Genomic DNA, 14464 nt, shown 5'->3' on the forward strand with positions numbered 1-14464 from the left:
TCTAGGAACAGTGGTTTAACTGGCCTAGGAACAGGGGTTCACTGGTCTAGGAACAGTGGGTTTACTGGTCTAGGAACAGTGGGTTAACTGGTCTAGGAACAGTGGGTTAACTGGTCTAGGAACAGTGGGTTAACTGGTCTAGGAGCAGTGGGTAAACTGCCTTGTTCAGGGGCAGAACGTCAGATTTTTACCTTGTCAGCTCAGGGATTCGATCTAGGAACCTTTCGGTTACTGGCCCAACTCTCTAACCACTAGGCTACCTGCCTCCTCTACACTCTAACCACTAGGCTACCTGCCGCCTCTACACTCTAACCAATAGGCTACCTGTCCCCTCTACACTCTAACCACTAGGCTACCTGCCTCCTCTACACTCTAACCACTAGGCTACCTGCCTCCTCTACACTCTAACCACTAGGCTACCTGCCTCCTCTACACTCTAACCTAGGCTACCTGCCACCTCTACACTCTAACCACTAGGCTACCTGCCTCCTCTACACTCTAACCACTAGGCTACCTGCCTCCTCTACACTCTAACCACTAGGCTACCTGCCTCCTCTACACTCTAACCACTAGGCTACCTGCCTCCTCTACACTCTAACCACTAGGCTACCTGCCGCCCCTAAATATACAGTCTGACAAATTAAAAAAATGTCAGAGACAATTATATTCAAGGACCTAATGGAACTTTTGGTATCAACTGATCTTAACCCTGTACCTCCTGTAATGACCTCTGACCTCTACCCTCTCCGCCTGACGCTCGTGGTTGTCCCCAGATGTCGACGAGTGCGAGGTGGGCGTGTGTGAGGGCGTGTGTGTGAACACGATGGGTAGCTACTCCTGCCGCTGCGAAGGTCGTCAGGGCCTGCGGTTAGCGGAGGACCAGCGTTCCTGCGAGGAGGTGCCGGTGTGTGTCCAGCTCTACGACTACAAACACTCTGAGATGCTGTACCTGGGAGAACAATTCACCGGAGGGCCTGTCATATACCTCCGCTTCAGACTACCGGAGAACACCAAGTAAGGGGGTTTAAACACACCGAGGCAGAGACAGACATGCAGTCCTGTTCACCACACAACTGTACCCTAAATCGTCCGGGTCGTCCGGGTCGTGTGTCTCCAGGTTTGCTGCAGAGTTTGACTTCCGTACGTTTGACCCAGAAGGGGTGGTTCTGTATGCAGAGTCTTCCCAGGACTCCTGGTTCATGCTGGGGCTGAGGGGAGGACGGATCGAGGTCCAGTTCAAGACCCAGCACTCCATGAAGGTCACCAGCGGGGGCAAGGCCATCAACAACGGACAGTGGCATGTGGTAAGACTGGCTCGTGGATTACTGATGACTTTTTACTGTCTCTGGCTGGTTGTATTAGTCCTCTGTCCAACCTGACTGGCTCGTGGATTACTGATGACTTTTTACTGTCTCTGGCTGGTTGTATTAGTCCTCTGTCCAACCTGACTGGCTCGTGGATTACTGATGACTTTTTACTGTCTCTGGCTGGTTGTATTAGTCACCTGTCCAACCTGACTGGCTCGTGGATTACTGATGACTTTTTACTGTCTCTGGCTGGTTGTATTAGTCGTCTGTCCAACCTGACTGGCTCGTGGATTACTGATGACTTTTTACTGTCTCTGGCTGGTTGTATTAGTCCTCTGTCCAACCTGACTGGCTCGTGGATTACTGATGACTTTTTACTGTCTCTGGCTGGTTGTATTAGTCCTCTGTCCAACCTGACTGGCTCGTGGATTACTGATGACTTTTTACTGTCTCTGGCTGGTTGTATTAGTCACCTGTCCAACCTGACTGTCTCTAGCTGGTTATATTAGTCCTCTGTCCAACCTGACTGTCTCTAGCTGGTTATATTAGTCGTCTGTCCAACCTGACTGTCTCTAGCTGGTTGTATTAGTCCTCTGTCCAACCTGACTGTCTCTAGCTGGTTATATTAGTCCTCTGTCCAACCTGACTGCCTGTCTTTTACTGTCCCTAGCTGGTTATATTAGTCGTCTGTCCAACCTGACTGTCTCTAGCTGGTTATATTAGTCCTCTGTCCAACCTGACTGTCTCTAGCTGGTTGTATTAGTCACCTGTCCAACCTGACTGCCTGTCTTTTACTGTCCCTAGCTGGTTATATTAGTCGTCTGTCCAACCTGACTGTCTCTAGCTGGTTATATTAGTCCTCTGTCCAACCTGACTGTCTCTCGCTGGTTGTATTAGTCCTCTGTCCAACCTGACTGTCTCTAGCTGGTTATATTAGTCCTCTGTCCAACCTGACTGTCTCTAGCTGGTTATATTAGTCTACTGTCCAACCTGACTGTCTCTAGCTGGTTATATTAGTCCTCTGTCCAACCTGACTGTCTCTAGCTGGTTATATTAGCCATGTGTCCAACCTTACTGTCTCTAGCTGGTTATATTAGTCTACTGTCCAACCTGACTGTCTCTGGCTGGTTATATTAGTCGTCTGTCCAACCTTACTGTCTCTAGTTGGTTATATTAGTCCTCTGTCCAACCTGACTGTCTCTAGCTGGTTGTATTAGTCACCTGTCCAACCTGACTGCCTGTCTTTTACTGTCCCTAGCTGGTTATATTAGTCCTCTGTCCAACCTGACTGTCTCTAGCTGGTTATATTAGCCATCTGTCCAACCTGACTGTCTCTAGCTGGTTATATTAGTCGTCTGTCCAACCTGACTGTCTCTAGTTGGTTATATTAGTCCTCTGTCCAACCTGACTGTCTCTAGCTGGTTGTATTAGTCACCTGTCCAACCTGACTGCCTGTCTTTTACTGTCCCTAGCTGGTTATATTAGTCCTCTGTCCAACCTGACTGTCTCTAGCTGGTTATATTAGCCATCTGTCCAACCTGACTGTCTCTAGCTGGTTATATTAGTCGTCTGTCCAACCTGACTGTCTCTAGTTGGTTATATTAGCCATCTGTCCAACCTGACGGTCTCTAGCTGGTTATATTAGCCATCTGTCCAACCTGACTGTCTCTAGTTGGTTATATTAGTCATCTGTCCAACCTGACTGTCTCTAGTTGGTGATATTAGTCATCTGTCCAACCTGACTGTCTCTAGCTGGTTATATTAGTCCTCTGTCCAACCTGACTGTCTCTAGCTGGTTATATTAGTCACCTGTCCAACCTGACTGTCTCTAGCTGGTTATATTAGTCACCTGTCCAACCTGACTGTCTCTAGCTGGTTATATTAGTCACCTGTCCAACCTGACTGTCTCTAGCGGGTTATATGAGTCGTCTGTCCAACCTGACTGTCTCTAGCTGGTTATATTAGTCACCTGTCCAACCTGACTGTCTCTAGCTGGTGATATTAGTCCTCTGTCCAACCTGAATGTCTCTAGCTGGTTATATTAGTCGTCTGTCCAACCTGACTGTCTCTAGCTGGTTATATTAGTCACCTGTCCAACCTGACTGTCTCTAGCTGGTTATATTAGTCATCTGTCCAACCTGACTGTCTCTAGCTGGTTATATTAGTCACCTGTCCAACCTGACTGTCTCTAGCTGGTTAAATTAGTCACCTGTCCAACCTGACTGTCTCTAGCTGGTTAAATTAGTCATCTGTCCAACCTGACTGTCTCTAGCTGGTTAAATTAGTCACCTGTCCAACCTGACTGTCTCTAGCGGGTTATATTAGTCACCTGTCCAACCTGACTGTCTCCAGCTGGTTATATTAGTCACCTGTCCAACCTGACTGTCTCTAGCTGGTTAAATTAGTCACCTGTCCAACCTGACTGTCTCTAGCTGGTTAAATTACTCCTCTGTCCAACCTGACTGTCTCTAGCTGGTTAAATTAGTCACCTGTCCAACCTGACTGTCTCTAGCGGGTTATATGAGTCGTCTGTCCAACCTGACTGTCTCTAGCTGGTTATATTAGTCACCTGTCCAACCTGACTGCCTGTCTTTTACTGTCTCTAGCTGGTTATATTAGTCCTCTGTCCAACCTGACGGTCTCTAGCTGGTTATATTAGTCCTCTGTCCAACCTGACTGTCTCTAGCTGGTTATATTAGTCACCTGTCCAACCTGACTGCCTGTCTTTTACTGTCTCTAGCTGGTTATATTAGTCCTCTGTCCAACCTGACTGTCTCTAGCTGGTTATATTAGTCACCTGTCCAGCGTGACTGCCTGTCTTTTACTGTCTCTAGCTGGTTATATTAGTCACCTGTCCAACCTGACTGTCTCTAGCTGGTTATATTAGTCATCTGTCCAACCTTACTGTCTCTAGCTGGTTATATTAGTCACCTGTCCAACCTGACTGCCTGTCTTTTACTGTCTCTAGCTGGTTATATTAGTCACCTGTCCAACCTGACTGCCTGTCTTTTACTGTCTCTAGCTGGTTATATTAGTCCTCGGTCCAACCTTACTGTCTCTAGCTGGTTATATTAGTCACCTGTCCAACCTGACTGTCTCTAGCTGGTTATAATAGTCACCTGTCCAACCTTACAGTCTCTCGCTGGTTATATTAGTCACCTGCCCTACCTGACTGTCTCTAGCTGGTTATATTAGCAATCTGTCCAACCTGACTGTCTCGAGCTGGTTATATTAGTCATCTGTCCAACCTGACTGCCTGTCTTTTACTGTCTCTAGCTGGTTATATCAGTCACCTGTCCAACCTGACTGCCTGTCTATTACTGTCTCTAGCTGGTGATATTAGTCCTCTGTCCAACCTTACTGTCTCTAGCTGGTTATATTAGTCACCTGTCCAACCTGAGTGTCTCTAGCTGGTTATATCAGTCACCTGTCCAACCTGACTGCCTGTCTATTACTGTCTCTAGCTGGTTATATTAGTCACCTGTCCAACCTGACTGTCTCTAGCTGGTTATATTAGTCATCTGTCCAACCTAACTGTCTCTAGCTGGTTATATTAGTCATCTCTCCAACCTGACTGCCTGTCTTTTACTGTCTCTAGCTGGTTATATTAGTCCTCTGTCCAACCTTACTGTCTCTAGCTGGTTATATTAGTCACCTGTCCAACCTGACTGTCTCTAGCTGGTTATATCAGTCACCTGTCCAACCTGACTGCCTGTCTATTACTGTCTCTAGCTGGTTATATTAGTCACCTGTCCAACCTGACTGCATGTCTTTTACTGTCTCTAGCTGTTTATATTAGTCACCTGTCCAACCTGACTGTCTCTAGCTGGTTATATTAGTCATCTGTCCAACCTAACTGTCTCTAGCTGGTTATATTAGTCATCTCTCCAACCTGACTGCCTGTCTTTTACTGTCTCTAGCTGGTTATATTAGTCACCTGTCCAACCTGACTGCCTGTCTTTTACTGTCTCTAGCTGGTTGTATTAGTCCTCTGTTCAACCTGACTGTCTCTAGCTGTTTATATTAGTCCTCTGTCCAACCTGACTGCCTGTCTTTTACTGTCTCTAGCTGGTTATATTAGTCATCTCTCCAACCTGACTGCCTGTCTTTTACTGTCTCTAGCTGGTTATATTAGTCCTCTGTCCAACCTGACTGCCTGTCTTTTACTGTCTCTAGCTGGTTATATTAGTCACCTGTCCAACCTGACTGCCTGTCTTTTACTGTCTCTAGCTGGTTATATTAGTCACCTGTCCAACCTGACTGTCTCTAGCTGGTTATATTAGTCCATCTGTCCAACCTGACTGTCTCTAGCTGGTTATATTAGTCACCTGTCCAACCTGACTGCCTGTCTTTTACTGTCTCTAGCTGGTTATATTAGTCACCTGTCCAACCTGACTGCCTGTATTTTACTGTCTCTAGCTGGTTATATTAGTCACCTGTCCAACCTGACTGTCTCTAGCTGGTTATATTAGTTATCTGTTAACTGTCTGTTAGCTGTTATATTAGTCACCTGTCCAACCTGTTGCCTTCTTTTACTGTCTCTAGCTGGTTATATTAGTTGCTGTCCAACCTGTTGTTGTTGTGTAATGTTGTTGCTGTGTAATGTTGTTGTAGATCTCAGTAGATGAACTAGAGTCCAGTATCAGTGTTAAGATCAGTAAGGAAGCTGTGATGAGCATCAACAGTCCTGAGAGTCTCTTACTCCATTATAAACAGACCATAGTGTCAACCACAGAACAAGCTGGTTATACAGTCATCAGAACAACCATAGAACACCCTTTTACTGAACAACCATATATCAACCACAGAACAACCATAGATCAACCACAGAACAACCATAGAACAACCATAGATCAGTCACCACAGAACAACCATATATCAACCACAGAACAACCATAGCCTGTCAACCACAGAACAAACAACTGAACAACCATAGATCAACCCAGAACAACTGTCTCAGAACAACACAGCTGGTTAACAACCACACTCCAACCACAGAACAACCACAGAACTGGTTACAACCACAGAACAACCTAGAACAACCACAGAACAACCACAGAACAACCACAGTCAACAACCACAGAACAACCTGTCTAGAACAACCACTAGCTGGTTATACAACCACCAGAACAACCTGAACTGCCTGTCTTTTACTGTCCACAGAACAGTCACCCACAACCACAGAACAACCATAGAACACCACAGAACAACCACAGAACAGTCACAGAACTCACAACCTGACACCACAACCACAGAACAACCATAGAACAACCACAGTCCAACCTGACACAGAACAACCTAGCAACCACAGAACAACCACAGAACAACCTGAACCACAGAATTAGTCCTCAGAACAACCTGACTGCCTGTCTTTTACTGTCCTAGAACAACCACAGAACAACCTGACAACCACAACTCACAGAACAACCTCAGAACAACCACACCTGTCTTTTACCTCAGAACAGTCACCAGAACAACCACACCTGTCTTTTACTGTCCTAGCTGGAAGTCACCCAACCTGACAACCAGCAGTTAACAGTCACCTGTCACAACCACAGAACAACCACAGAACAACCACACCACAACCACAGAACAGTCACACTAGAACCAACCAGAACAACCACACAGAACAACCATGTAGAACAACCACACCACAATCAGACCACAACCACAGAACAACCATCACCACAACCATCAGAACAACCATAGAACAACCACACCACAACCACAGAACCAACCATCACCACAGTCCTGACAACCACAGAACAACCTTCAACCACAGAACAAAAACTGGAGACCAAGGTGAACAACCAGGGCAGAACAACCACACCACAACCACAGAACCAACCACAGCCACAACCACAGAACAACCACACCACAACCACAGAACAACCACAGAACAACCACAGAACAACCATAGAACAACCACAGAACAACCACAGAACAACCACAGAACAACCACAGAACAACCACAGAACAACCACAGAACAACCACAGAACAACCACAGAACAACCATAGAACAACCACAGAACAACCACAGAACAACCACAGAACAACCACAGAACAACCACAGAACAACCACAGAACAACCACAGAACAACCACAGAACAACCACAGAACAACCACAGAACAACCACAGAACAACCACAGAACAACCACAGAACAACCACAGAACAACCACAGAACAACCACAGAACAACCACAGAACAACCACAGAACAACCACAGAACAACCATAGAACAACCACAGAACAACCATAGAACAACCACACCACAACCACAGAACAACCACAGAACAACCACAGAACAACCACAGAACAACCACAGAACAACCACAGAACAACCATAGATCAACCAGACCACAACCACAGAACAACCACAGAACAACCACACAACAACCACAGAACAACCACAGAACAACCACCACAGAACAACCACAGAACAACCACAGAACAACCACAGAACAACCACAGAACAACCACAGAACAACCACAACAACCACAGAACAACCACAGAACAACCACACCACAACCACAGAACAACCACAGAACAACCACAGAACAACCACAGAACAACCACAGAACAACCACAGAACAACCACAGAACAACCAGAACAACCACAGAACAACCACAGAACAACCACACAACACAGAACAACAGAACAACCACAGAACAACCACACCACAACCAGAACAAACAACCACAGAACAACCACAGAACAACCACAGAACAACCACAGAACAACCACAGAACAACCACAGAACAACCACAGAACAACCACAGAACAACCACAGAACAACCACAGAACAACCACAGAACAACCATAACAACCACACCACAACCACAGAACAAACAGAACACAACCACAGAACAACCACAGAACAACCACAGATTCCACAACCGTAGAACAACCATCAGAACAACCACCAGAACAACCATAGAACAACCACAGATCAACCACAGAACAACGGGTAGAACAGGGGCCACAACCACAGAACAACCACAGATCAACTGGGGTCAAGAGGTTATTCACCACAGAACAACCAGTAGAACACTGTTTCCCACGTAGAACAACCACAGAACAACCACAGGACAACCACAGAACAACCACAGACAACAGTGAGTAGTGTACACTAGACAACCACAGAACAACCATAGAACAACAGTGAGTCAACCAGAACAACACAGAACAACTGAACTCACAGAACAACCACAGACAACAGTGAGAACAACCACAGAACTCACTTCAACCATAGACAACCACAGAACAAACCACAGAACAACCTCAGAACAACCACAGAACAACCACTAGAACAACCACAGAACAACATAGACAACCACAGAACAACCACAGAACAACCACAGAACAACCACACCAACCACAACCACAGAACAACCACAACCACACTGGCTCAGAACAGACTACAGAACTGGCCATAGATCAACACAGAACAACCACAGAACAAACCTTAGAATAAACATTCAACCAACAACCACACAAATAATGAACAGATAATGACTCGACAACCGCAGAACGACCATAAAAACAACGATTCCATAACCGTAAAACAACCATCATACAACCAACCACCTGATGACATTGATGTGACCCCTGTACAGATCAACGCTCGTCTGGACGGGTGTATCAGGGGCTGGAACCTGATGAACCAGGGGGCGTCTGGGGTCAAAGAGGTTATTCAGGAGAAGAAGAGTAAACACTGTTTCCTGCACGTAGAGAGAGGAACCTACTTCACTGGGGCAGGACTGGCTCACTTCAACGTAGACTACAGTGAGTAGTGTACACTAGACTGGCTCACTTCAACATAGACTACAGTGAGTAGTGTACACTAGACTGGCTCACTTCAACATAGACTACAGTGAGTAGTGTAGACTAGACTGGCTCAGTGAGTAGTGTACACTAGACTGGCTCACTTCAACATAGACTACAGTGTGAGTAGTGTACACTAGACTGGCTCACTTCAACATAGACTACAGTGAGTAGTGTACACTAGACTGGCTCACTTCAACATAGACTACAGTGAGTAGTGTACACTAGACTGGCTCACTTCAACATAGACTACAGTGAGTAGTGTACACTAGACTGGCTCACTTCAACATAGACTACAGTGAGTAGTGTACACTAGACTGGCTCACTTCAACATAGACTACAGTGAGTAGTGTACACTAGACTGGCTCACTTCAACATAGACTACAGTGAGTAGTGTACACTAGACTGGCTCACTTCAACATAGACTACAGTGAGTAGTGTACACTAGACTGGCTCACTTCAACATAGACTACAGTGAGTAGTGTACACTAGACTGGCTCACTTCAACATAGACTACAGTGAGTAGTGTACACTAGACTGGCTCACTTCAACATAGACTACAGTGAGTAGTGTACACTAGACTGGCTCACTTCAACATAGACTACAGTGAGTAGTGTACACTAGACTGGCTCACTTCAACATAGACTACAGTGAGTAGTGTACACTAGACTGGCTCACTTCAACATAGACTACAGTGAGTAGTGTACACTAGACTGGCTCACTTCAACATAGACTACAGTGAGTAGTGTACACTAGACTGGCTCACTTCAACATAGACTACAGTGAGTAGTGTACACTAGACTGGCTCACTTCAACATAGACTACAGTGAGTAGTGTACACTAGACTGGCTCACTTCAACATAGACTACAGTGAGTAGTGTACACTAGACTGGCTCACTTCAACATAGACTACAGTGAGTAGTGTACACTAGACTGGCTCACTTCAACATAGACTACAGTGAGTAGTGTACACTAGACTGGCTCACTTCAACATAGACTACAGTGAGTAGTGTACACTAGACTGGCTCACTTCAACATAGACTACAGTGAGTAGTGTACACTAGACTGGCTCACTTCAACATAGACTACAGTGAGTAGTGTACACTAGACTGGACTGGCTCACTTCAACATAGACTACAGTGAGTAGTGTACACTAGACTGGCTCACTTCAACATAGACTACAGTGAGTAGTGTACACTAGACTGGCTCACTTCAACATAGACTACAGTGAGTAGTGTACACTAGACTGGCTCACTTCAGCATAGACTACAGTGAGTAGTGTACACTAGACTGGCTCACTTCAACATAGACTACAGTGAGTAGTGTACACTAGACTGGCTCACTTCAACATAGACTACAGTGAGTAGTGTACACTAGACTGGCTCACTTCAACATAGACTACAGTGAGTAGTGTACACTAGACTGGCTCACTTCAACATAGACTACAGTGAGTAGTGTACACTAGACTGGCTCACTTCAACATAGACTACAGTGAGTAGTGTACACTAGACTGGCTCACTTCAACATAGACTACAGTGAGTAGTGTACACGAGACTGGCTCACTTCAACATAGACTACAGTCTATATATTCTACTATAGTGGACTATATATATTCTACTATAATAGTGGACTATATATATTCTACTACTATAGTGGACTATATATATTCTACTACTATAGTGGACTATATATATTCTACTACTATAGTGGACTATATATATTCTACTACTATAGTGGACTATATATATTCTACTATAGTGGACTATATACATTCTACTACAATAGTGGACTATATATATTCTACTATAGTGGACTATATACATTCTACTATAATAGTGGACTATATATATTCTACTATAATAGTGGACTATATATATTCTACTGTAGTGGACTATATATATATTCTACTACTATAGTGGACTATATATATTCTACTATAGTGGACTATATATATATTCTACTACTATAGTGGACTATATATATTCTACTATAGTGGACTATATACATTCTACTATAATAGTGGACTATATATATTCTACTATAGTGGACTATATACATTCTACTATAATAGTGGACTATATATATTCTACTATAATAGTGGACTATATATATTCTACTGTAGTGGACTATATATATATTCTACTACTATAGTGGACTATATATATATTATACTACTATAGTGAACTATATATATTCTACTACTATAGTGGACTATATATATTCTACTATAATAGTGGACTATATACATTCTACTATAATAGTGGACTATATATATTCTACTATAATAGTGGACTATATATATTCTACTATAGTGGACTATATACATTCTACTATAATAGTGGACTATATATATTCTACTATAGTGGACTATATACATTCTACTATAATAGTGGACTATATATATTCTACTATAATAGTGGACTATATATATTCTATTATAGTGGACTATATATATTCTACTACTACAGTGGACTATATATATTCTACTATAATAGTGGACTATATATATTCTACTACTATAGTGGACTATATATATTCTACTATAGTGAACTATATATATTCTACTACTATAGTGGACTATATATATTCTACTACTATAGTGGACTATATATATTCTACTACTATAGTGAACTATATATATTCTACTACTATAGTGGACTATATATATTCTACTGTAGTGAACTATATATATTCTACTACTATAGTGGACTATATATATTATACTACTATAGTGGACTATATATATTCTACAATAATAATGGGGTGGTCTACATAGACCTCTGTTTACTGGGGCAGTCTTTGGTGCTTCTGTCTGCCTGTCTAACTAACATTATGTGTGTGTGTGTGTGTGTGTGTGTGTGTATGTGTGTATATATATATACGTGTGTGTGTGTGTGTGTGTGTGTGTGTGTGTGTGTGTGTGTGTGTGTGTGTGTGTGTGTGTGTGTGTGTGTGTGTGTGTGTGTGTGTGTGTGTGTGTGTGTGTGTGTGTGTGTAGGGGAGTCAGGGAGCTGGAGGGTGGATCTGAAGATGCGTATCCGTCCGTCCAGCAGTACAGGAGTCCTCTTCGCTCTGGTCCTCAACGATACCGTCCCCCTGTCTGTCGCCGTGGTTACGCAAGGACCTGACGAAGCTGTGAGTTCAGCAACGATCCCCACGCCCACACACACACACACACACACACACACACACACACACACACACACACACACACACACACACACACACACACACACACACACACCCATCACCTCTCCCCTCCTTTCTCCAGGACCTGCAGGTGTTCCTGGATGGAGTGTCCGTGGCAACGCTGCAGTCGTTGATGTTGTGTTACCCGGACCGTCTGTCTGTAGAACTGACTGTCACCCCCACTAGCCTGGAGATCGTCGCCAACACCTCCACCTGGTCCTACAGCCTCCCTGACGGGGCGCTGGATCGACTCAACAACACAATGATGACACACTCTGTCAGGACATGTATAGGAGGGCTTCCAGGTAACTAGCTGGTTCCTAACTAACTAACAAACCACAATGATGACACACTCTGTCAGGACATGTATAGGAGGACTGTCAGTTAACTAGCTAGTTACTAACTAACTAACTAAACACAATGATGACACACTCTGTCAGGACATGTATAGGAGGACTGTCAGGTCACTAGCTAGTAGCTCATTAGCCACAGGACTGCCAGGTAACTAACTAGTAGCTCATTAGCCACAGGACTGCCAGGTAACTAACTAGTAGCTCATTAGCCACAGGACTGCCAGGTAACTAGCTAGTAGCTCATTAGCCACAGGACTGCCAGGTAACTAACTAGTAGCTCATTAGCCACAGGACTGCCAGGTAACTAGCTAGTAGCTCATTAGCCATAGGACTGCCAGGTAACTAGCTAGTAGCTCATTAGCCATAGGACTGCCAGGTAACTAGCTAGTAACTCATTAGCCACAGGACTGCCAGGTAACTAACTAGTAGCTCATTAGCCACAGGACTGCCAGGTAACTAACTAGTAGCTCATTAGCCACAGGACTGCCAGGTAACTAACTAGTAGCTCATTAGCCACAGGACTGCCAGGTAACTAGCTAGTAGCTCATTAGCCATAGGACTGCCAGGTAACTAGCTAGTAGCTCATTAGCCATAGGACTGCCAGGTAACTAGCTAGTAGCTCATTAGCCACAGGACTGCCAGGTAACTAACTAGTAGCTCATTAGCCACAGGACTGCCAGGTAACTAACTAGTAGCTCATTAGCCACAGGACTGCCAGGTAACTAGCTAGTAGCTCATTAGCCACAGGACTGCCAGGTAACTAGCTAGTAGCTCATTAGCCACAGGACTGCCAGGTAACTAGCTAGTAGCTCATTAGCCACAGGACTGCCAGGTAACTAACTAGTAGCTCATTAGCCACAGGACTGCCAGGTAACTAGCTAGTAGCTCATTAGCCACAGGACTGCCAGGTAACTAGCTAGTAGCTCATTAGCCACAGGACTGCCAGGTAACTAGCTAGTAGCTCATTAGCCACAGGACTGCCAGGTAGCTAGCTAGTAGCTCATTAGCCACAAGACTGCCAGGTAGCTAGCTAGTAGCTCATTAGCCACAGGACTGCCAGGTAACTAGCTAGTAGCTCATTAGCCACAAGACTGCCAGGTATCTAACTAGTAGCTCATTAGCCACAGGACTGCCAGGTAACTAACTAGTAGCTCATTAGCCACAGGACTGCCAGGTAGCTAGCTAGTAGCTCATTAGCCACAAGACTGCCAGGTAGCTAACTAGTAGCTCATTAGCCACAGGACTGCCAGGTAGCTAGCTAGTAGCTCATTAGCCACAGGGCTGCCAGGTAGCTAGCTAGTAGCTCATTAGCCACAGGACTGCCAGGTAGCTAGCTAGTAGCTCATTAGCCACAGGGCTGCCAGGTAGCTAGCTAGTAGCTCATTAGCCACAGGACTTCCAGGTTGGTGAAACTAACGTAGTCCATATTTCAGAACTGATTCAGATTGATGCCGTGTGAAGTGTTTCTGGGTATTTAATCCCTCCGTCCGTCTCCAGATGAGGTCCCGGTCTCCGCCACCCCGGTGACAGCCTACTACCACGGCTGTATGGACATCAACGTCAACGCTCGACTGTTAGACTTCGACGAGGCGGACACTAAACACAACAGCATTAAGTCCCACTCCTGCCCCCCTGTCTCGCCCCCCCAAGACACTCTCTGACGACCCCCCCCCACCACCACCACTCACCCTACAGGAAGTGACCTCACAGCCAGGTCGACCAATCACCACACTTCTCTGTCCTGAGGCCCAAATCTGTGTATATGATCCTCTACCTAATGATTAGGA

General features: G+C 44.9%; 1 protein-coding gene and 1 long non-coding RNA gene across 2 annotated transcripts; one reads left to right on the forward strand and one right to left on the reverse strand.

Moving 5' to 3' along the window:
- Nucleotides 1–754: 754 nt before the first annotated feature.
- On the forward strand, nucleotides 755–14464 carry pros1 (protein S; the record flags this gene model as incomplete). Its single annotated transcript, XM_052514767.1, has 7 exons — nucleotides 755–1014; nucleotides 1118–1304; nucleotides 5922–6012; nucleotides 8836–9096; nucleotides 12134–12270; nucleotides 12407–12629; nucleotides 14175–14464. Coding segments are annotated over 7 exons (1323 nt in total), but the record flags the coding sequence as incomplete, so codon positions are not given.
- LOC127927976 (uncharacterized) lies at nucleotides 1375–5598 on the reverse strand. The gene is made up of 4 exons (XR_008129801.1): nucleotides 4239–5598; nucleotides 2966–3476; nucleotides 1583–2885; nucleotides 1375–1444 (listed from the first exon to the last, which is right to left on the reverse strand). It is a non-coding gene; the product is annotated as an uncharacterized LOC127927976 (long non-coding RNA).

The sequence above is a fragment of the Oncorhynchus keta genome, unplaced genomic scaffold (assembly GCF_023373465.1).
Source record: "Oncorhynchus keta strain PuntledgeMale-10-30-2019 unplaced genomic scaffold, Oket_V2 Un_scaffold_20017_pilon_pilon, whole genome shotgun sequence".
Classification (NCBI taxonomy): Eukaryota; Metazoa; Chordata; class Actinopteri; order Salmoniformes; family Salmonidae; genus Oncorhynchus; species Oncorhynchus keta.